The sequence below is a fragment of the Callithrix jacchus genome, chromosome 12 (assembly GCF_049354715.1).
Source record: "Callithrix jacchus isolate 240 chromosome 12, calJac240_pri, whole genome shotgun sequence".
NCBI lineage: Eukaryota > Metazoa > Chordata > Mammalia > Primates > Cebidae > Callithrix > Callithrix jacchus.
The window spans coordinates 39998957-40023543 of NC_133513.1; the positions used below are offsets into that span (position 1 = coordinate 39998957).

Sequence of the window (24587 nt, forward strand, 5' to 3'; positions counted from 1 at the left end):
TCTTGCACCTGTGGTCAGGGCAGGGCAGAGGGCACTCCACTCCCAGTCATCGGCTCTACCAGGAGGCAATGCATCTGCCCTGCCCTGTATTCCTGAATCTCCAAGGCAGCTATGGGCTATGTCAAGAGCAAAGCAGTGAAGCAGCTGAATCCTACAAGACAAAGTGAAAGGCCCAACAGCCAATGGCAGGGACTGGAGCGAGTGGGCAGAAGTCAGAACTCCCACCTGGGACCAGGGCCAACAAGCCCAGGGAACTCCCAGGTGTCTCCTTAAGGGCACTGGGCTGTGCACAGGCACAAAGACGAGTCACAGAGGTGTGTCTCTGGATGGCTCCTGGACCACCTGTCCCATGACTCTGCCTCTCGCCAGCCCCAGGGGGGCCAGTACGCAGTGTGCTTACCTGCAGGAGGAAGCGAGCCGGTCGTAGCTCCCGCACATCAGCATAGCCATGACGCTGGCATGAGTAATGGTCAGAGGACCTGTCTTTGCTACACAGGTTGAAAATGAATTGATCGCTGATGCTGAAAAGGAAACAGCCATGCAGGGCACATGTTCAGACATCAGAGTGAGGACACGTGCAAGCTTCTTCCTCTTCCTGCCCTCCACCAGCCCCACCCACATTTCCAAGGACACATCAGAGGGGTGCGGTGGTCACTGCCAATCAGTGTGCTAGTCCCACTCATCTGAGAAATCCTTGTTGAGTGCTTGCCCATGTCAGCTCTGGCAATGGTTGCTGACACATGAAAGCTGCCCTGCCCTGGAAGAACAGGGTAGGGTGTCCCAGGGAACAGCAAGATGATGGCACAGTTTTCAGGACGACGCTGACGAAAAGTATGGGGGTAAGGGTGAGAAGGCCCCTGGCCAAAAGTAGGGGGCAGCAGGGAGGGCTTCATGGGTCCTGTGAATAACCATAAACCACACACAGGAGCCTTGGTGGGTTCCTGTGGCCTCTCTTCACTGGCTCCCTTGTGCCTGTGCCAGCTACCTCTGCCCAGGAATGACAGTCTCAGCCCCAGGATGTCTGCCCTGCCACACATCTTAGTTCCTCTGCCCAAGTGTTCTTGTTTTGTATTGAATGAACTCTTTCCCCGGCAGGGCTGAGAGGCTGGATGAGGTAACTGAGTCAGATGTGGCCTGTGACTGCCACAGGGACTGGCAGGACTCAGAGCTTCCTGGCAGGACCTGGGGCTACAGAGCACTTGGCAAGGAGGTTTGAAGGAAGCCAGGTCACCATGAGACTGAGTGCAAACCAGAGTTAGGAGGGGTCATGCACCACAGGGAAGAGGAGGGAAGGGAGCAGAGGAAGGCAGAGAGGCCACTGGCGAGGCATGAGGGCAGTGCCTGGAGCTCATCTGCACAGCGCCTGCATCCTGAGAGGCTGCCCATCCTGTCCTGGGCCTTGGGAACCTTTGGGATGAGGTCTCCTCTCCAGAGGTGAGTGAGGCTCTCATTGACACTGCAGAATGATGTCTGATGTTAAACCAGGGAGCTCTTTAGGACCCTTGCCCACCTCTGCCACATCTTTGGCAGCCCTGAGAGCTATCTGGCTCTCAGCTGAGCTGCCCCTAAATGTCTCTGACTCCCAGTGGGGCCACAGTGGTAATTTTCCTTCCTACCCTTGGCTTAGGTCAAACCACATCCCAGGTCAAGGTACTCGTGGGGATGACATAGCCACTCATCTGTGCTCCCAGCATCCCTGCTAGCAGGAACCACAGCAAATATCCTTTGCATCTTGGCTGTATGTCTGACTGGTCTCTCTCCCTTGTAGACCATACAAAGGCACAGGCCTGAGTAGCGTGGTATACCCAGCATGGGACAAAGAGGTGCACTACATTCTGAAGCGATTGCTCAATCACAGCAGAAACAACTTCCTGAAAGCCAGAGCTTGTTCAGTTTGCAAAACCCAGGCTGGAGAGAGAAAGCATAAGGGGTGCATCTTAAAATTCCCAGGCCAGGCCTTGAGTGGTGAGAAGAAATCTTGGAGAGCTGGTAAGGGACCCACGGACCCACATGTGATGTGGGGCCCCCCTCCCAGGCACCCGCAGGAACAGTGGCATGCCTCCAGTAGGCATCAGGCAGTCCCAATATGAGGAGAGTTAAGAGGGGTGTGCAGGAGGCTTTCCCTGAAAGATCTCAGAGTGACCCCCCCCTCCTCCTCTCTTCTCTTCTAGAGAAGCAGAAGAGAGGAGGAGAAAGGGAAGATAATAAATTTGTCCAAATATTTATTCCCAAAGAGAACAATTTGTACACTAGAAATAGCTGAAATGCCTTGAGCTAATCACATGAAACTTTCTACCATCTGGACACATGGGAGCATGAGAAATACAGTTGATTTCAGTTATAGACAGTTACATTTCTGGACATCTAGGGCATGCAGTCATCTTAAATTGTGTATACAACCACAACCATTTTGATAAAATTCCAGGACTGAGAAACGAAGGCCTCCCAAGCCTGCCAGCCCTCAAGAAGCCTGTGGGCCAACCACAGGCCCAGAGAGCCAAGGGCTGCAAGGGCCCCTGCCCCAAGGTGGTCCTGCCAGCCCCAGCCCTAGGTGGTAGGGAGTGGGTGAGGAAATTGTTTCAGCTCCTCTCATTCCAGCTCCCAGTGTGGTCCCCATGGCCCAGCTGACAATGCAGACCATGGAGCCTCCATGTTCCACTTCTTGGGGAAGTCCATAGAGGCCAATCAGTCACAGAAGCCCAGAGGGAATTCTCCAGTCTACGGTCAGTGGCAGTCCAGCACGTACAGAATTAAGAGCTTAGACTTGTGCTGGGCAGCAGGGAAGACTGCCTAAGTGAGACACAGCCTGAACCCCTTGCTTAGGCCCCTGAATAGCTGGACTTCGAGGCTGCAGATTCAGGCTCTCTGCAGGCCCGTCCCAGAAGAATCCTCCCAGGCCCTCTCCTCTAAGCCACATCATTGTAGGATAGATCAAAAATAAAACATAGCTTTGGTTCTGGATGCTTCTGCCAGGATGCTTTAATAAAAACCTGCTGCTGGCTAAGGTCATTTGTCCATTATTAATGCCCCTGTCCAGATCTCAGCTGAGCTGCCCCTACATATCTCTGACTCCCAGCAAGGCCATAGAGACAATTCTCCTTCCTACCTTTGGCTTAGATCTAGCAGTATCCCAGGTCAAGGTACTGATGAGGATGATATAGCCACTCCTCTGTGCTCCCACCGTCCCGTGCTTGTGGGAACCACAGCAAATATTCTCCATACCTTAGCTGTGTGATTGGCTGGTCTCTCTCCCTTGCACACCCTACAAAGGCACAGGCCTTTACCCATGGCTCTCTGTCCTCTGTATCTTCCCCTGAGCTCAGGGCATGTTTGCTGAGTGACTCTCATGCTCTCTGGCCTGCCACGCATTTCTCTTTTATTATTTAACTGGATTCTCATAAGGAACCCTTATGCTGAGCATGACTTATTTTTATTCTTATATCATAAATGAAGAAACTGCATTCCAGAGAGGTGAGACTTTTCCAAGGTCACGTGGTCCTTAAGAGGGGGAACTTGGCCTCAAACTCCAGTCCTCCAACTCTAACACCCAAGCTGTTTCAACAGTGTCTTTTTTCCCTGGAGGCAGACATGCTCCCTAGCTTTTATGGAGCTCTCCCACTGGCTCCCTGCTTTCAGTTTGCTCTGTGCTGACTGTTTCTGCAACTCAGGACTCTGAAACACAGATGACATACGGAAGAACGCTCTGGAAAATGGTAAAAAGCTTTTAGGAGAAAAGATATGTTGAAATCCCAGTACCTCACATTGTGATCGTATTTGAAAACAGGGTATTTACAGAGGTAATCAAGTTAAAATGAAGCCATTAGGGTGGGCCCAAATCCAACTTGACTAGTGTCCTTATAAAAAGGGAAAATTTGGACATGGAGACAGACACACAGAAGGAAGATGATGTGAAGACAAAGGGGCAAGACGGCCACGTGCGTGAAGCAATGCATCTCCACGCCAAGGCAGGCAGAGGATGCTCTGCAAACACCAGAAGCTGAGAGAGACAAGGAAGGGTGTCTCCCTAGAGCAGTCAGGGGAAGCGTGGCCTTGCCTTGGTTTCATGCTACGAGCCTCTAAGACTACGAAACAACACATTTCTGTTTTTTTTTTAAAGCCACCCAGTTTTTGACTGCCCTAACAAATGAATACAGCCATCCTAATCCCCTAAGAAAGGGACCTACTACAAGCAAAAGCTAACCTTCTCAGAAGGCTGTTAGCTTGTGAGGAAAGTTCCAAAGTCCAAAGCCCAATCACTGTTGAGAATTCTGTAGTATTCTTGAGGCTGATTTAGGATATTTTCATAGTACATCGGAGAGGCTCTTTCAAGGTCTAATGCGTAACTGACTCAATTTCATAGCGGTCTTTTAGAGAAACATTTCAGGTTTGACTTAGCTTTATTTTTAACAAGCTTATTCATGTATCTTCTTTAATCTTCATGGTCAAAATAAGACTTAATCCCCATTGATCTGGCATGATCTAATAGTCTCAGAACCGCATCTCCAGGAGTTCAGTAGTTTCCTAGGGCAGTAGACAAGACCCCAGAGAGAAAGCACTGTGTGAGTAACAGATGCTTCTTTGAGGTATGGTGACTATAACTACCTGGGCACTTCCCCAGTGCAATTCCGGGGTAGTAATTTCTTCTCACTCTACTCCTGCTTGCATTCTAGAAAAGTCCATTTTTCAGACCTTAGAAGTCTTCCTTGTTTGTCCTTGCCAATCAAGTGAGTACATAAAACCTGACCACTGGGCTTCTATATCTAGTGCAGATATAGTGAATTTGATCAGGATTAGACGCACCTCATAAACACAATTTACCTAAACAATAAGATCTTATCTAACACTAGTCAATCTAAACCAGAGGTGAAGCGTAGCAGTGGATGATGCGAGTCATCATGGGGCACGCTGTGCATACAGACAGAGTAGAAAGCTTTCATCAGCTCTCAGAGAGGCACGGCTGCAGGCCCGTTGTCCATACTGATCAGTATCAATAAAACATGAGCAATAAGATGGGATGAGCACGCCAAGTATTAATTACGCTTCTCCTGCCTTGGAGAAGCACAGAAGACACAACAGTCGGTGAACGTTTGGTATGAATAAAAGATGGAAATTAGAAGTGAGAAAAATGCCAAGCATGTTAAAGTATTCTGATTTAAATCAACCAAGGTGGGCTGACATCTACTCTTCCACACGCCTCCAACTCTTGCTTGTTGACACAGGCTGGAAGTGACAGGACAACTGGAAGTTAAAGTTCTTGGTTACTGGCAGATAAGACTTGGACTCCTCTGTCAGTAGTCTAAAACAGTGACTGTCAAAGTGTGGTCCCGGACCAGTGACAGGATCAGCAGCAGCGAGGAACTTACTAAGCCTCAGGCCCTGCCCCAGACCTACTGAATTAGAAACTAGGGTGGGGCAGGACCCAGGGGTCTGTATGCTAACAAGCCCTCCAGGTGATGCTGGTGTCAGTTAGTTTGAGAGCCACTGGACTAAGAGGTCATCTTGTCATTATCTGAACCTGGGTCAACTGGAAAAGCAAGGCCTATCTCTGCATGAAGAAATCTTCATCCAAATATCTTCAAAGGCAATGATCAAGTGAAAGCATACACTTGACAACTAAACTTTTGGCAAAAGTTTAGTCAATCTGATTTTGAATGGCCTTACTTCATAAACACAGAATTGCACAATAAGGGCTGCCTGCACCCTAATAGACCAATTGCACTTGATCCTAAAGTCTCGGCATTTCCTGCCAAAGGCCTCTGGTATCTGTTGGTGTGAAAATGACTTCAAACTTCTTCCTAAGTGTCACCCATTCTCAAGATCCAGATCTTGGTCACTTCCTTAGGTCACTCTTCCCCACCACACCAGTCCCAGGCATCCCTCCAAGCCTGTACTGCTCTTCTGCTGCCCAAGACCTGTACTGCTCTTCACAGCCTACATGACCCCTGTAGAGCCCTCTCATAATGCAGATTTTGTCCCATGATCATAGTGTGTGGCCAACAGTTTCCAAAAGAACCTGTGCATGCTTCCAGTTGCAATACGTCCCTCAGAAGAGAGGGGTGGTGCCTGTTGTCTTACACAGAATGAGCAACCAACATGTTGTTGAGTGAGTAAGTTGATGGCGACTGAATTCAGCCACGCAAATAACCTAAGGACTGATCTCTGAGTCCTGACATTCCACATCGGGAGAGACGTGAGGAGCTGCCACATTGGTACGCAGTCCCAATCGCAGCTTGGGAGAACAGTGGCTATGGATGGCCTATGCCTGTAGGTTCTTCTGTTTTATCTCATGGCTCAGTTTCAGGCCCAAACCCAAGCCCACTGTAAGAACAAGGTGACAAGGGAAAGAGTGAGGTTGGCTGGTAAGGACGAATGGGGCTCAGGGAAGAATCTGCTGGGAGAAGTGGATAACTCACTTGGATAAGCAGTGACGGGTACAGTAGACATCGCCTGTGGGAGACAGTGTGAAGTTCTCGCAGATGTAGAAGTGTTGGTGTCCAAAGAGCAGGACCCCTTCTGACACCAGGTGTCCCTGAACAGTCACCAGGGAGAACTTCTGTGTCACCTGGAAGGAGAGAGTGCCAAAATCAGGTGGTGCACAGGAAGCATGCCCATGATTCTTGGGGGAAACAGGAGGGTAGTGACCAGTCACCCACAGGGCACTTGGAGGTGAGAGCAGTGCCTTGTATGAATGGCAGTTCTGCTGCCCAAGACCTGTACTGCTCTTCACAGCCTACATGGCCCTTCCACACCCGACCTGGGCTGGTGTTTAATCTACCCAAGCTCACCCCTGCTCCCACCGAGGTGTGCGAGTGAATGCTTACTGCTGTATTCAGCATGTCAAAGTCCTTTCTCTCGCTTTAAGCCCCTCTGCAACTATAAACATTCCACAGTTAGCAGCGAGGAAAGTTCACCAGGTACAAGGCATCTCTAGTTACAGAGGAGAGGGAGCTTGTCCATGGTCCAGGGCCAGCTGGTACATGGTTGAGCCAGGACTAGAAGTCAGAAGTGCCTAGAACCACAGGTACAAGACCTGTACTGCCATCTCTGCAAGGCCCAGGCAAGCATGTGTAGAAGATGCACAGTGCTCTGCAGATCCTTCCTCTTGGACTGAGGTGTGCATTTCCCCTGCTGCCGGAAATGTTTGCCGTTCTCCAGAATTGCCTTAGCTGAATACAGCCCCTAGTCTAAGGTCACATCCTCTTCCCAGTGCCAATCTGCTCCCACAAAGTGGTCAATGTGGGGTAGGAAAGCTTATCTCCTCTGGCTCAATTCAAGAAAACTCTAAACAACCATCTCAAACCTAGAGCTGCTCTGAAGTCAGCTGAGATCTTTGCTGAGACTGCACTGTGGTTGCACGTCTTCATCGGCCCAGCCCTGCAATCCTCATTCCCAGTCAACTTTCTGCATGCGGAATCTGACCTGTGACAATGTCTTGGCATGACCCAGAGTTCTCGATGTAGTAAGAATCAGGTGGGTTCTTACATAGTAAACGCTAAAGAAACAAGTGAGTGAATCAACAAATTCTAGAACATGAGGGCATAAGGGACCAAGAATAAGGTCAAGGCCAGCATTTTGTCACAGTAATTTTGTGCTAATTCCAGTTATACAAAAGCAGAACAGATATGTTTGGTAGAAAAAAAATAAAAGCAGTTCCAGGAGATAAGATTCTCACCAAAGATCAGTCACCTACTAAGTGACATAGTCTAGGACTGAAGCGAAGCTTCCTGCTCACCTTTGAGGGCAATCACAAGGCCACAAGGGTGACACCTGGAGAGCAGGCCCTGAACACCAGTTCTCCAACTCCTGTACCAAATGGGATTAGTGAAAGCTAGAGCCAAGGCCAGAAAGCAAAGGTTCACTGAGGGTTTTGTTCCAAAGTAAGCATTAACCACTATGGCCCAGGGCAAGTCAGGGCTGAGCTGTTTTTCTTAAGTGAGGTCTAGCCAAAAGCCTCTGTTTCTGTAACCAAGGCAGGTAGCTGGCTTTCTTGGTCTATCCTGAATCTACTTTGTCAGAGGAGCTGGCCCTCGAGCCACCTTCCAAGCCAGAGTCCAAAGTGGACTCATTTCCAATTTCATTCATTCATCTAGGTGGTCATCTATTTATCCGTTATGTATTCAGCCTCTGCTCCATGGCAGGCCTTGAGGCAGGCTTTGGGGGAAAAGGTGGACAATATATACAAGAATCCTGCCCTCATGGGGCTTAAAATCCAGTAGCTGGATTTTAACCAACAAACTATTACAACCTGTGATACATGCTAAGAGACAAAAACCCTCGTGATCTTGACAAAGATAGGGAGAAACTTGGCGAGGACACTATTCTACCCAGATCCTGAGACTTGAAAGATGGGAACATGTAAGTTATGGAAAAGCCTGGAGAAGAACAAGGAACAGGGACATCCAGTTAAGGGCTTACAGGCAGGAAGGGCTGATCTGGGGAATATAGAAGTGGTCAGTATGGCTGAGATGAAGTTAGAAAGCAGGAGTACCTCCAGCATAGGTGGTCTTAGGAAAGACCATTGGGTTTTATTGTGGTTGCAACAGAAAGCCCTGGAAGAGCTTGCTTCTAAAAGATGACACTGACTGCCGGGTGGAAAAGGCATTAGAAAAGGGTCAAGACTGAAAGGAGGATGCCCCATCATGTTGCTATTTCAGTGGTCTGGGAGAGATGGCAGAATGCAGAGGGAAGGAAGTGAATGTATCTAAACAAGAAGGAGCTGCTACTGGACTAACTGGAAAGCAAAAAGGAGAAAGAGAAAAGGAAAGGGAAAGAAGGAAGGAAGGGAGGGAGGAAGGAAGAAGGGAGGGAGGGAGTGAGGGAGGCAGGAAGGCAGGAAGGAAGGAAGGGAGGGAAGGAGGGAGGGAGGAAAGAAGGAAGGAAGAAAAGGAGGAAGGGAGGGAGAGAGAGAGGGAGGGAGGAAGGAAGGAAGGAAGGGAGGGAAGGAGGGAGGGAGGAAAGAAGGAAGGAAGAAAAGGAAGGAAGGGAAGGAGGGAGGGAGGAAGGAAGGAAGGAAGAGAAGGAGGGAGGGAGGAAAGAAGGAAGGAAGAAAAGGAGGAAGGGAAGGAGGGAGAGAGGGAGGGAGGGAGGGAGGGAGGGAGGGAGGGAGGGAGGGAGGGAGGAAGGGTTGGTTGGTTGAAGATAAATGATCAATGTCTACTCTGGGACTTGAATAACTGTGTGGCAACCCCAGCTTCTCTAATAGTCTTCCCCAGGGGCAACCACCATTACTACTTTATTGTACATTCTTCCAAAGAGACTGTATGAATACATTAGCATGTTTATACATATTCCTTTTTTAATATACTTACATATTTATATTTATATACTTAATACTCCGCATCTAGACTTTTCTCTTAACAATTCATCTTAGATAACTTTTCAAATCATTTATTATAAAGATGTCTAATTCTTATTAATAGTTGTGGTCTCTTCCCTTGAATGGATGTACCACAATTTATTGGACCAGTCCTCTTTGATTCAGGTTGCTTTCAAATGTTTTGACATAACAGGTGATGCTACAATGGCCGTCCTTGTAGGTAAGTCATTTTGAATACACAAGTAAATCTGAAGAATCGATTTTTATAAGCAGAATGACAGGTCAAGGGTGTGGGCATTTTAAATTCAGATAACCATTGCCAGATTACCCTCCCACAAGGTGACAGCAATTTACACTCCCACCAGGACTATTAGGAAAATTACACCAGGCTGCTTAAACTTTTTTCCTGTTGTGCCTTTTACAGATGAGACTGAGAGACCCCCATCCTCAGGTTCACATGGTGAGATGATGTGGTTCTGCAATGCCAGTCCTGGCCTATGTCTGTCCAAACCCTCTCTCCTCCCGGTGATACCAGGCCCCCACCACCACCTCCATGATGCCTGCGTCAGGGTCTCAGAGCACATGCCTATGATCTGGTGCTTCCTTTTGGGAAGACTTAAGTATCAACCAGAATAAACCAAATCACAAGAAAAATGTCTGGTGAGAGCTGGGTTAATAGCTTAAACATTGATTCTGCTGGAAAAGAAAATGGCATTTTAAAAACTGGAAAATGAACCCAAGTGAACTATTACCTGCTCTTTCATTTAAATTAGCCCTAGGAGGGCTCCACCCCTAAGTTTACTCATGATTAAGAAATCCCTCATGTCATGATTCTATCGATCACTTTCAAGAGCAGAACTTTTGCCTCATAAGTAGAGCTTTTTTAAGATCAGCTGAATGGTATATTAGCACTCTTGAAGGGTAAAATAACTAAGAAAATAGCCATAGCTAGCTCTATGTATGATGACAAGCAGGTTGTCCAGAAATCAACAAAATACTGGCGCTAAAGTTAGAGGGTGTCTTAGTTTATTTTCTGCTGCTATAACAGAATACCCCAGACTGGGCAATTTATGAAGATAAAAGTTTATTTGGCTCATGGTTCTCGTGGCTGAGAAATCCAAGAGCATGGCACTGGCATCTGGTGAGGGTCACCCCATGGTGGAAGGGCAGAAGCTGGAAGTGAGTGTGCAAGACAGAGGGAGAAATGGGGCTGAACGTAATCCTTTTTATCAGGATCCAATTCCCATAATAATGAACCCATTCCTGCAATAATGGCATTAAACTATTCATGAGGGTCGTGATTTCATGGCAAAATCACTTCTTAAAGACCCAATCTCTTAATACTGTTACAATGGCAATTAAGTTTCTAACACATGAATTTCGGGGGACATTCGAACCATAGCAGGGAGACAACAATCTACTGGGACATTCAGTGACAGCTCACACCAGCACGTTCTTTAAAGTCAGGCCTCAGTGGGTGCATTTATAAAGGGCAAGGTCAACTGGATGCTCTCTAAAGTTTGCTCTAGCATTAGCAGTCTGCAACTTAGTGAAATACCCTAATAGGTGGGAAAACTGAGGTCCAGAGAGGTGACTGAAGGTACCCAGTAACAGAGCTGCCAATATATGCATTCCCTTACCTTTGGGTATACAGCTAGCATGTCTGCTACAAAGAAAGCTTTAGTCCTGCCCCTGTTATCATCTGCCCTCTTCCTGCGTTATCTGCTTGCCTCGACCTTGTTCTGAATACATTCTGTTGGTACTGGGATATGGAATAAGTATTCTTACTTTTCAGAAAAGCACAGGCTGCTAAGAAAAAGTCAGGTATCAAAGAGGGAAAGGCTATATAAATTACATCCTTTTGTCCACCTATTGACTCTGGCATATACTTTTTCTTAATTGTGTTTAGACAGAGAATTTAGTCATACTAGTAATCAAAGAAATGTATGTTAAAACAATAAGGAGATGTCATCTATCTAACTGTATCTATCTATACATAAAAAGGAGATATAGCATCTCTTTATTGTTTTATGTTATATACAAATATAAATATATATATATATTTGGAAAATATGGAAAGGAATGTAATGTATGAATCTTTTTACATAAGTACATCTCAGGTTTAGACAAGGAACAGGGATGCCCCCTACCTGCCTGCATGTGTCACTTCCACAGAGAGTGTGCAGACAGCCACACCTCCCATCTTTCTCTGCAGACTCGGAGGAGACAGGGTGGAAATGTCAATACCTTTGCTCCTGTTTGGTTGCACCAGTGAAATGTGAAACATATTACAAGTCCCAAGGACTGTTCAAAGCACAATGCTCACCATAACTGTGTTCACTAAGGACTGCTCATTGGCAACTGTTTAAAATTGGAGCATGTATTTAGCCAGGGTAGCTCTGAATATTGTAAAACTTGGACTCAAGGATTTGGGACATTTATTTGAAAAGTTAGTATGTATGAGAATCACATGCTAACTGCACAGCTTGACAAAATTCATATTCCCAGGCTACATCCCCAGAAATTTCAACTGAACAGGTGCAGAGTAGAGCAACCTTAGAATGTGTATTTTAAGAAGCAATCCAGAAGATTCTGAGGCCAGTGATCTGAAGCCCATATACTAAGAAACTGACCAATGGCACCAGCTAGACTAAGGAAGAAAAGGTTTCATCTGATGTCAGTATATTGCTCATAATCCACTCATCCATTTGTTCATTCATTTATTTAACAGGTATGTGTTAAATGTTTAGCATATGCCCCACACACTGGGAGGCACAAAGAAAATAAAACATGCCTTCGAGATATTTACAACCTAACAGGAAAGAGAGAGAGTAAGCTATCAGCTCTCCCTGTACAGTCTGGGAGGGAAAGCACAGGTGCTCTGGAAGCACCCAGGAGTGTGTCTCACTCAGACTGAGATGGAAGTGGGGGCAGCAGTGACACCAGAGAAATGGTTCCTGAGGAGGTGAGGAGTTACGAAGATCAAAAACAGGGAGGAGCACAAAGTCTTGAACTAGCTGGACCTTTTGGAGACTACAGGTAGTTCTATATAATTAAAATGTCAGTGGGGTGTGTATATGTGTGTGTGTGCATGTGCACACATGTGTCTGTGTATGCATATGTACACATGTGTCTGTGTATGCATATGTGTGCATGCATCTGGTATGCATGTGTGTAGGTTAACCCCCACCCTCACCTTCTACAAACAGCCTCAGCTAAAGATGCCTGGGAGGAGCTTGTAGAAGATGCTACTCTGCAGTCCAGAGAAAAAATCTCTCCCTTTGAGCTGATCATTTCTACCAAGGTCAAACTCACGTTTTACATTGAGTTTGTATGAAAAAAAATCACATGTCATTTTTCATGTAATCAAAGAACAATAACAAAAGGAAAAGCTCACTTGAGGACTGACTCTGGACTGGTTCTGGAAGCTGTGCAATGGACATCCCAGCCACGTGGTAACTGACATGGACCTACAATTAACATTCATTAAATCAGTCACTCCTCAAGTCAAACGGAGCTGTTTGCAGAGAAATGCGTTTGTGGTCCTGGGAATCATTAATCAATGATGCAAAGGTGGCACAGAATAATTGAATAATTACCATCTCAGGTATCCCTGGAGGCAACAGAACTCCAATGTTCATACAAAGAAATGAATTAAGCTGCTGCCACCCTAGCGTCGGCACCACCAGCATCCCTCAAGGCTAGGAAGGTGCCTGCAGCTCCAGAGGCTTCTGTCAGAGACGCACCACCCAGATGCCTGGAAAGCAGTCACGCCCTGGAAAGTCTCCTGTGCTGTGTCCAGCAAAGGCCATATAAGTAAGCACTTCTGCAATGGTAGCAGGAGGAGGGGTGGGGACTCGTAGGTGCATGCCGTCCTGCCATACCGCTATTGTGGGCATGTTTCACTTAGAAATTTAGAAAAAACGCAAGGCCCACAAGGTCTCATGGTGACATCTGAATTACGGGAAGTCTCGGCTTACAACCAATGCTTGCTACAAAATGCCTCAACATAGGCCAATGAATGGTACAAGCCTAGAAAACATGAGAGTAACACACACACACACACCTTACACAAACTTTTTGTATATTTGCTTGCACATGTTCATGGGTCAACAATCAGTGCACCCATCCTCCTTTCCTTGGCTCATGTTGACACAAAACCATAGTGGTCCAGGGATGAGGCCACAGTGGACCAGGGGCTAAGGCACATGCATGAGGGCAGGTAGGCACCTGCTTGACATGTTGCATCACAGGCAGAGATGCCATGTTGGTGAGGGACCTTCCTGCACCAGCTTTAACCAGAACAGCTGTAAAGAAAGCAAATGGGGCCTGGAGCTACAACTCCGAGTGCAATAAGGGCAGTCTGCTGAGGGGTGGGGTGCTGGAAAGGTTCTGTAAGTTGCCCAACACAGTGAGTTGGGAGACAGTCAAGAGGGGACAAAAGCACATGAACTGAGAGTAAGAGAGATCTGAGTTCAAATCATAGCAATCCAGTGAGTAGCCACTCTAGGCTCTGTTTTTACCATCTTTATATGGAAGTAATAAAGGCTTCCAATACGGTCTGGACGTTTTGTTCCAAATCTCACGGGCCTTTAGTGTTGGAGGTGTGGCCTAGCGGGAGGCGTCTGAATGATCGGGGCAGATCCCTTGTGAAAGACTTGGTGCTACCTTCACTGTAATGAATGGGTTAGTTCTCTGAGACTTTGCCTGAGATCTGGTTATTTGAAAGAGCCTGGCCTCTCCTCCGTCTCTCTCTAGCCCTGTCTCACCACGTGATGTGCTGGCTCCCATTCACCTTCCACCATGATTGGAAGCTTCCTGAGGCCTCGCCAGAAGCAGATGCCAGCACCATGTTTTGTGTACAACCTGAAGAACTGTGAGCCAACTAAAGCTCTTTCATTATAAATTACTTCATCTCAGGTATTCCTTTACAGCAACCAAATGGACTAACACACCTCTCACAGGGCCACAGTGAGGCTGAATGGCGGCATGAAGCTAACACAAAGCAAGGGCTCTGACATCTAGCTGTTCACATTTTGCTAATAATAAGAATAATAGCAACAAGCAAATAGCAGAATGAGGCTCTCAATCCAGTCTATGCACTTTGCCCTGTGCCACGCTGCCCTCCTGGGCACAAATGATGGACTTCTGCCTCCCTGGTGGTGGTGGTGGGACAGCCTGCTCCAGTCCAATCAAGCCCCTCCCCACCCCAGAGCAGGCTCCTCCATGAGCCAGGTGCCCCCAGGGCATGCCCTCCCTCAAGCTGGGTCCTGAAGCACCTGAGCAGACCCAGGTCTGTCTGCAGGCTGGTTCCCCTAGAGGACCTCCTGACTCATGCAGCCCCATCAGGCCAAGCTCACCAGGTCTGCAGATTGTTCCAAAGCACACACTTTGTGTGTCAGGGAAGGAAGGGATGAGAAGGAACCCAAGTCTCTCCCTACCTTCAGAGGAATCATAGGGAGGCTCAGAATTCATCCGTCAGGCAAGAAGAGAGGGCTGGGGCAGATAGAGCCACCAGCTGTGCCCTGGGGTGGGAGTGTGGTGGGAAGGAGCACACCAGTACAGGTTCACCCAGAAGGTCTCGAGGCTGGGAGCCATGAGCGAGTGAGCGTGGGGCTACATGAACCTGGTTGGAGGAGGTATGAGGAGGAGGGGGAGTGCTAGGCCAGAGAGAGGCCCCAAATGTCCCAGCAGCCAACCAGAGCCCTGCTCCTTCGAGCTCTCCAGTCTAGAGCAGAAGGGCATTGCTCTGGTTCGAGGACTTTCTGATTCATATGAGTTCTTGGGGTCTACTTTCTCATGTTCTTCCCTGCCTGTGCTTTCTGTTTAGGGACCTTCTCGATTTCACTGCACATCAGTCCAGGCCTCAGCCTTATTCTAGATACTTCCCTCTTTCTCCCAAAACCTTGCATTTGGTTTGAGGGTTGGCACTCTGCAGAAACTCCACTCCAGCTGGTCAGGCCCTTCATGTGCTCCACTCTGACCCTCTGTCTCATCCTTCACCATCTCAGCAGGACAACCAGACCCATGGAGACCTCCAGAGTTTCCCATCTATCCACACACTCCCTGCAGCCTTTCCCCAAGACATGTGGCTTCTTGCCTCACAGGAGTCTCATTCTCAACAGGATCCTTCATCCTTCGCTTTACAGGGTCATGCCTTAGGTACCAAGGTTCTTCCAAGTTCCCTTCTTACTTCTGGGAGAGTGAGAACAAATCCTCTGGGACAATGAAAAGAACAGCGACAGCCACAGCAGTAACAGCAGACACCGGTGGCTGAGAGCTGCCTCCTCACAGGGCATAGTGTCGGACAGAGACACAGCCCCACATGGATCTCTGCCACAAACTAGTGAGACCAGGAGTAGAACCCCATTCTAAAGATGACAGAAAGGAGGCTGGGAATGGTTCTCTTACTCACCCAGTCACTAGGCCTGTAAGTGGGGTGAGAGAATTAGAAATGGGCAGGGTTTGTACCCTGACCCTGCCTGTAGCCTCCACTCTCCCCTCACCAGGGGCCCTGCCCTGCCCCAACATCCCCGGGCCTGCATCTCCAGGAGCAGGTGTGGCTGGTGGTTTGTCTTCACTGACCCTGTGGAAACTCAACTTGGGGCCAGCCTTTCTCACAATTCCCCATGAAGCCAGGACAGCAAGCACAGCCCCGTAAAACACAGAGACAACTAAGGCAAAGACAGATGCCCAGATAATGGCAAGGATCACCCTGTCCAGTCCTCCTCCAGGCCGGGAGCCAATACTCATGCAGGGTTCCCAGCTGGCCCCTCCCTCCTGCAGGTACTGGTCACCTGGAGCTAAGTGGAAGCAGGACAGCTCCCGCTCTCTTCCCTCCGCACCACCCGCTGGGTTTCTTATGCTCCTGTCTGCACATCCTGGGGATCCCCACTGCAACAGCAAACTGTGTGTGGTGTTTCTGACAGCCTCCCACTGAGCCACAGGAAGGCCAAGGAAGACTGAAGCTTAAACAAAAGGCAGGAAGGAGCGGATGGGAGAAGAGCCCCTTTCTGGTTTTGTCCTGTCTTGGAGGCTGGAAAGTCAGTCACCTGGGGGTTTCACATCCTTCCTCCTCTCCCGGCAAGACCCCTGAGGGAAATGTCACCTGGTGGACAGTCACCAAAAACAAGAAACAAGACTCTCAGAGACAGGACAAGTGTCAAAGGCCTGCAGGCTGCAAGAGGCCAGGCCAGGACTCGCTCAGGACCCTGGCCACAAACTCTGGTCCACCCAGGGTGGGAACTCCCAGCTGGCCTTGGATACCTGAGGGAGTCACACCACCTGCAGAGGCTCTCCTGGGAGGCTAAGCTCCCACCCTGGTGGACAGCAGCCTGAGTGGTGCCAAAGTGGCAGGCTGTATTCCCGAGAAGTCCCGAGGAGGCTGTCCCATCCAACACCCACACTGCTCTGAAGGGACTTTGCAGATAAAATCAAGGTTACGAATCAGCTGCCTTTAAATCAGGAATGTGATCCTGGGTTATGTGTGAGTTAGCGCCATCTCCTGTGCCCTACGCAGCAGCAGGGTCAGTCAGAGAGGTGATGTGGGGGGAGTGGGAGGCAGAGGGGGCCAGGAGGATATGAAGCGGGGGAAGGATGCCACCAGCTTCAGGAAATGAAAAGAGGAAGGGCCACAGGGCAAGGGAGGTGGGTACCCCGAGAAACAGATGAACTCCAGCAGCCAGCAGGCAGGGAACAGGAGCTCGGACCTACAGAAGCAGGGACTTGGATTCTGCCGGCACCAGAACGAGCTTGGAAAGGATGCCTTCCCCGAGCCTCCAGAAAGAAACGCGGCCCCGCGAATGCCCTGGCTGCAGCCCTTTGAGGCTCTAATAGAGAACCAGCTGAGCCCCGCTGTTCCCAGACTTTCGAGATAATAAATGTGTGTTGCGTTAAAATTGCTACATTTGTGGTAGTTTCTTCTGGCAAAAAAGAAAGTGAATATAAAGCACTGCCATGGTTCTCTTACCAAAGCAGTGAAAAGAACCAATATGGAGACAATCTCTTACTAAAGCAATGAAAAGAACCAATATGGAGACAATCTCTTACCAAAGCAATGAAAAGAACCAATATGGAGACACCACATAATCAGGAAAGAAGGCCAGTGGAGCTGGGGTGTGAAATCTGTTTACTATGGATCCTTCCTGACAGTTCTCAGCCTTGTCACCATAGACAACGTAGGGGCCTGGCAATAGCCCTGGCCTCTGCCCACCGGACACCAGGAGCACCCTCTCGCCCTGGCCATGGCAATTAAAAATGCCTCCAGACATTGGCCACGGACCCCTGTGGGGTAAAGTCACCCCTAGTTGAGAACTGCTGCTCCTTTAAGGGCATAAAGCAAAGAAAAGTTTTATGGAAAGAAAGCCTTGACGTCTTAGCTGTTTTTTCAGTGGACAAGGTATTTACTAAATATCCATCTACCTATATTAGCATATTAATATATTGATCTATCTGAACTGTTATGATCTGCTGTTAGTCCTCAGCAACTGGATACGATGAATACACACTTATGTGTACAAGTGTGTTATATATTTTAATATCCATTTATCAAAATTTCACACAGTAAACATATAATACTTCCATAATCAAAATAAAATGCACACCAACTTAACACGTCATTCATCAGTGTGGTCAGACAACGGGGGTCCCTCCTGTAAGGAGGATTAGTAGTGACAGAGGTGTACGGGTGAAGTGCTGAGGTCACTCTGTGTGCCAGCAGCAAGGCAGGAGGTGATGCAAGAAGCATCTGGAAGCTTTGGTTATGCAGGTATAAGACAGACAGCATTGTTACAGGACTATGTTGCTTGAACTGTGACCCAAATCTGAAAGCAGTGAGGCAACTTGCTGAAAACTCTGCAGCAGTCATTTGCTCATGTCCTCCCAGGTCTCTGAGCTTAGGACCTACTCCTGGATGTCCAGGATCCTCCCTCGGGAGGTAGAAACCAAGGCCTAGGTACCCAAGGGTAGGCAGGCCTTGTTTCAGATCCACTCTCATTCACCCTGGGGCCAGACTGGACTCCAGCTCCCATGCATTCATCCTGTGTGTCCCCTGTGGCCCCCCAACCCCAGCCTGCCTGTTCCTCTATGGGTATCTCCTTCATTTACATCCCTACTAGAAAGCCCGATTCACCCAGAGAACCTGAGGCCCACCACCCTTCAACCAGCCAATCCTCAGAAAGGGAAAAGAACTCCGCTTTGACAAGTACCTCTCTTATGCCTGGCTCTGAGCTAGTCCCTGGACTTCCATTGCCCCATTTAAGCCTGAGCAGAATGGTATCAGATGGTAGCCAGAACTCCATATTGAAGATGAGAAAACTGAGGCTGACAAAGGTTAGGTGATGTACCGTTTAATACGTGGCCAAGTTGGGACTGGAACTCAGGCCGGTTCTACTCTGAGACATGTGCTCCATCTTCCATCACATTCTTAGACTTGAGGAAGAGGGGCCCTCTGGGGCCTCGCCAGCCAGGCTGACAGGATACACACACAAAGAGAGGGGCTCCTCCAACCCAGCTCCCGGGACCCCAGGTTTGCCTGCCACCTGGTCCCAGCCTGCCTCCTGGGCCTGTGCACTTCATCTCCAAGGCCACCCTTTTGAAGGCTAATGGTGCCACGAGTGTGCTTAACCCTAGGCTTGAGTGGCGGCCAAGGTGAGGCTGAGGCATAGGGACAGTGTGGACATATGGGTTGGGGTGTCCAAACACATGCACTCAAGACCCTTCAAGGTGTGGGACCTCTCAGGGCAGTCAGGCCACAGGCAGGACGTCAAGATGCTGAACTGCAAGGTCAAGAATTCTAAACTTGAAACTTGCCTCTCAGGTTGTTATGAAGGTCAGAGTAGGAAGTTAGAGTATTTTTCTTTTTTTTAAATTAATTTATTTTATTTTAGGTGCATACTATATCTGGCATTTCTCTCTGTGTTATCCCTCCCCACCCTCCCCTCACTCCCCACCCCCGATGGCTCTCCCCTACCCCCCTCAACTGCCCCCAGTGTGTGATGCTCCCCTCCCTGAGTCCATGTGTTCTCATTGTTCAACACCCACCTATGACTGAGAACATATGGTGTTTGGCTTTCTGTTCTTGTGTCAGTTTGCTGAGAATGATGGTTTCCAAATTCATCCAAGTCCCTACGAATGACACGAACTCATCGTTTTTTATGGTGTGTAGTATTCCATGGTGTACATATTTTTCATTTAACAGTTTGTTAGCTTGAGGTATACCTTTTAAATATTTAGATGCAGGGTGTATAGACTTCCCTTTGCACACGTTCTCTGGGCCAACACACTTAGGAACCTATCCCTTTTTCTCACTGATTATTGTGTTGAAAGTTTTCATAGCAAATGTAAATCTCATTTCCCACATAAATGAAGAAAGCTTTGTTTTCTCCTGTCTGACAATCTTAACAAATAAGTTAAAAATCTTAAAGGATACTGCAATGGGGTATATTACCTTTTCTTTATCAAGAAGCTCTTGTAAAATAATTTGTCTCTCCCGACACAGTTCCAAGAAGTCTTCTGAGTGCAGACTTTCGTGTAAGGCTGGGAAGAAGGTCAGCTGGGTGCAGTCCACCCCCACCTCATCTGGCTCACCCTCAGCCTTCCTTGATGTCAATTCATCTGCAGCAGCATAAAGGGACACGCAGTGTTGACAGGAGACATCTGCCATGGTGAGGGCTGGCACACAGCACGTGCCTACGTCACTGAGGAGCAGCAAGGCTCCAGAGCCAAGTGAAGAGTGCGGATCTCTCACTGTGCCCCTCCACTGCTTCTGGAAATGGATGCCACACATCTGGGGCACCCTGGGGTGTGGTCAAAATACCTTCCAGTTGACTCATCCTAGAGGGCCTGACTATGCCCAGGTCTAGCTGCTCTGCCACTTCCAGTGACCACAGGACGAAATTTCTAGATTCACCCTCGTTAGTCAGTAAAGCAACTCCCTAGAGGCTCAGCCACAATTTGCTTTTTCTAAACTTCACTTCATTCACTCTTTGAATACTGCTGCTTTTTTTCTAATGATAAAAATAGTGTCTTTTTATTGTAAAAACAACAACTTGGAACAGATATGAATTTGTGAGAAATAAAACAAATCTAACCCACGTACCCAGGGATAGTGCCAATAATAAGAGCTACCATTTAGTAAGCCCTTTCTCTGTGATGGATACTTCTGATGACATTTTAAAATGTTGTCCACCCCTAGGTTGGAGATACTAATTCATCCTCACTTGACAAATGGAAAAATTGAAACAGGCTATTTACTTTGTAAAAGATCATAGGCCATCTAAGAACTAGAGGTAGCATCTGGATAGAGTCTCTCCGAGACAAGGATCTGGTCTTTTCATCTCTAGTCTATTTGGCTCCACTATTTACAGTTTGATCCACTTACTTGCATTATCTTTTCTGTACTTACAGGTATACACACATGTACATGTGCAATTTTTAAAATAATAAGAACAATAATGCATTCACAGTTTTTCCTCTCTAGTATTTTTTCCAATCAAGATTACATTATGATCACTTTCCAATTCTATGAAAAGTTCTTTGAACAACTTAATTGGCTTCATAACATTCTATTATATAGCAGATTCATACTCAGCTAATCTGTCTCCTATTTTTGACAGGTGAGATGTGGTCTATTTCTGCACTACCACAACTGTACTATTCTGCAGTCATTTGCTTCCCAACGAGACGTTTCTGGGCAGGTACACCTGGGTCCAAGCTAAGCATGCAAGTATGCAGATCTCCAGATCCTGCTTCTCCTCCACTTGTCCTGAGTGTCATCTGCCTGGAGCAGGCACATTTCACTTGACTACACAGCTGGCAGGCTATGGGCCATTTTTTGTGTGTCAAGAAGCTCTCCTCTTTGATCTCCTCTCTCACATCTGGGTGAATGAAAGTGTCTGCTGCTCACACAAACCCTCGCATCTTTCCCTCATGCAGGGAGAACGCTTCTGTAGGTGGAGATGCAGAGGAGAGGCGGGGTGGTAAGCCACAGGGCCTTTCTTATCCCTTGGCTGAGCTCCTTAATCAGGGTGCATACTGGAGTTACCATGGAGGCCCAGGGTCACAGAGACCTAGGGGCTCTGCATGTCAAAAATGAGAGGACACAGAAGCCCATGGCCATCGTCCACAAAAAAGTCAGTTCATGCTTTCCACCACTGCGCTCTCTGCAACCTCCACCTCTGAGAGGTGGAGCAGACAGGCAATCATTTCATGTGAGAGTTGTAGGGCTTGGGTTGGAGAGAAGAGAGGCAAACAGGTGTCACAATGTCATCCCATGCTCTGTGCTACAGTAAGACCCCAAATCACCTGGGGAATCAGAGCCCAAAATACTCACTCTGGGCTTGCGTTACTGCAGACATGCAAGGTAGCGAGCTCAGTACAAATCCTTTAGTTAGGAAATGAGACCAGTTTTATCAGCACTAAGAAGCAGTCATTGGCCAGGTGTGGTTGTTCGCACCTGTAATCTAAGCACTCTGGAAGGCCAGAGCTGGCAGATCACTTGAGCTTAGGAGTTGGAGACCAGGCTGGGCAATGTAGCAAAACCCCATCTTTACAAAAAATACAAACATTATCTGGGCATTGTAGTGTGTACCTGTAGTCCTAGCTACTTGGGAGGCTGGGGCAGGAGGATTGTGTGAGCCCAGGAGGTTGAGGCTGCAGTGAGTTGTGACTGTGTCACTGCACTCCAGCCTAGGTGGCAGCACAAGAAAACTTGTTTGGGAGCACTTTTAAGGTTTCCCTGATATAGCAAATTAACAAGACTGTTTCTCCCCAAAAGTTATCATTGCAACCTTAGTAGAAAATGCTTCACCTAACAAGTATCTAGGGCTGAAATAGATTTTTCTTCTTTCTAGAAGCACGGTAACAATAAAAAGAGTCTCAGGGCTGTCTACAATAGCATTTTACTGTTCTAAAATATTAATTTAATATCTTTAATAAAATATTAAATAAAACCAATAATTAGCTTACTTATTAAAGGAAAAAAATGGATAAACTGAATACCTTGGTTTACAGCATTTGCTTGAGAAATATGATCACTTTTGTCTTGGCTTTCCTGAAATAAGGACAGAGAAAAGAAAAATTAAATCCCGAATGCTACATATATGCTTAGCCACCACCCCCTCCGCCGCCAATTCCACAGATTGACAAACACACACATGCATGTGACCCCTTCAAATTATGCAAGACTCAGATGCAAAGGGAGAGAAACACTAAATCCTAAAGGACTACAATAAAATGCAAGTATTAACGTTCCTGAGTCAAAGGGGAAAAAACCCACAATCTTCCATTAAGTAAGACTTACAGTAATTACCTAGTAAGATGCCAAAATGGGATTAGATAGCATCCTGGATGGCTCTGTGTGGGCCACCATGGAGATGCGACCAGGAGAGGCTCCAGGGTTGGACAGTGCCAGAGACCAGAGACCAGGTTTCATGGCCAGCCCTTGGCTTTGTCACCAGCATAGTGAGCAGGCTACTAATTTTTCCTGCTTCCGATTCCTAAGAAATGTAGTGAGGGAAAATACTACCTATCACCAAATGTTTATTGACCATACGTAGAAAATATACATGTCTACTGAATAAATGAAATATAATTTTTTCATTAGGGTTTATAAAGGATTTTTAGCATGAGTAAAAGATGCTGAGGTTAGAGACCGCAGAATAAACTCAACATTGTTACTCACGATGAATGCAGAAAGAAAAATCTAGCATTCCAGTGTTTGGAAGGCTGCCTTTGAGGATATTTTAAATTATGATCATTCAATGAAGCCATGAAAAACTATTAATGTATTTTCTATATCTCCTACAAAATGACTCCAACTGGCTTACTGTCTTGTAAAAGACAAAACAGGAGTTTGGAGACACAATTCAAGCTTCATTAGAGCGAACTCATGGGGGCTACCCGGATTCTGTTGCTTGGAAAGTCAATGTTGTTTGGAACGAGAAGATGACTGGCTCAAAACTGCAGAAACAATCAAGTTCGTGAGATTTTCATGGTAAAAGTTGTTACGGGATTTGCAGTATTGCTCGTAGCAGTATGGGTTACAACTGCTCAATAACAAGTAAGTCGTGTGCGTAGACAAGAGCCATTCCCGGGCCCTTTCCAAACTGCATCCGGAACTTGAGTGGACTGCAGTGCAAGGCTGTGTCCAGGACATAGGTAAGAATCACTCGCCCACTCACCATTCACTATTTATCCATTCATTCAGGCTGTAGTTATAGTGTTCCTGCTATGTAACTAGGAGGGTTAGTGATGCTTTTCTCCTCTTAAATGACATTGAGAATGAATTTTGGGAATCTCCTACATTTAACTGTATGTGTTATCGTAGCCTGGAAAAACATGCGATGGGGAAGCTCAGGAGCTGCTTTTCTATCAGGCTACCTGGAACCAGCACCATCCCACTGAACCTGACTCCTACCTTGCACCTTCCTGGACTCAGGGCCTCCAGTGGAGATAAGCGTTTGATGCGTTTCCTCATTCGAGCTGGTCCTTCTCTCCAGTCGAGTTCCCATAGGGAACAGGGCATGGCTTCTTTACCCTGGCTCCACAAGCCCAGCTCCCCAAAAAGCTGCTCCCGGATCTTGGCCCAGGCATTGGCTGCCTTGATGCTGCCACATTTCCTCCTCTGGGGAGCAGAAACAAAGTCATTTGGGAAACATTTGCCTTATGAGCCTTATGGGCCTGGCCCCAAACCTCCTGGGTGAATAGGTCAAGTCTTCCATGATTGTTTGAGAAAGATACCGTCTCTCTACACTCTCAGGATATGTAGTGTACCCACTGCAGTCAGGACCTCAGATCTTAAAATTGCTCAACTTTAAGATCTCTTAATCCAAGTTAGGGGCAGAGAATGCTGACTGCCTTTTGGCCGACCTTCAGAGCCATGAGGCTACTGATGCTGGGCAGAAAGGTCCTGTAGCTGCTCATCAGCGTGGACTGTACAGCTATTTTACAAAATGGACACGAATCTCACCACAGTCCCACTCTTCAAAAATGAGGCTGAACGTACTTTTTCCAGTGGTCTGCACTGTGGGAATTAGCAGCTGTCAAGAAAATTGGTTGATTTGAGCAAGTCACTCACGTCTCTGGATCTCAGAATCTCTAAGTGAGAGACTTGGCCTGAATGATGTCTAAGGGCCTTTCAATCCGAAGATCATATGATTCCAGAATGTTCAGAGATTCTAGAATGTTCATAGGAGCTAAAACCTTTCAGAGTAATGCAAACAATCCCACTTAATAGCTGTGAGATCCTCACAGTTTGCATCTGTGGTCTCTG

At 47.4% G+C, this 24587-nt stretch overlaps 1 protein-coding gene across 4 annotated transcripts in view; it reads right to left on the reverse strand.

The window, feature by feature from the left end:
- WDFY4 (WDFY family member 4) overlaps positions 1-24587 on the reverse strand; it is a 285801-nt gene that overhangs the window by 85385 nt on the left and 175829 nt on the right. For all 4 annotated transcript variants that reach the window (XM_035267709.3, XM_078343959.1, XM_035267708.3 and 1 more), the window contains 5 exons: positions 23733-23939; positions 22316-22367; positions 19764-19930; positions 6414-6562; positions 401-521 (listed from right to left, as the gene is read on the reverse strand). In XM_035267709.3, coding sequence (XP_035123600.3) covers positions 401-521; positions 6414-6562; positions 19764-19930; positions 22316-22367; positions 23733-23939 — 696 coding nt within the window. The remainder of the gene's footprint in view (positions 1-400; positions 522-6413; positions 6563-19763; positions 19931-22315; positions 22368-23732; positions 23940-24587) is intronic.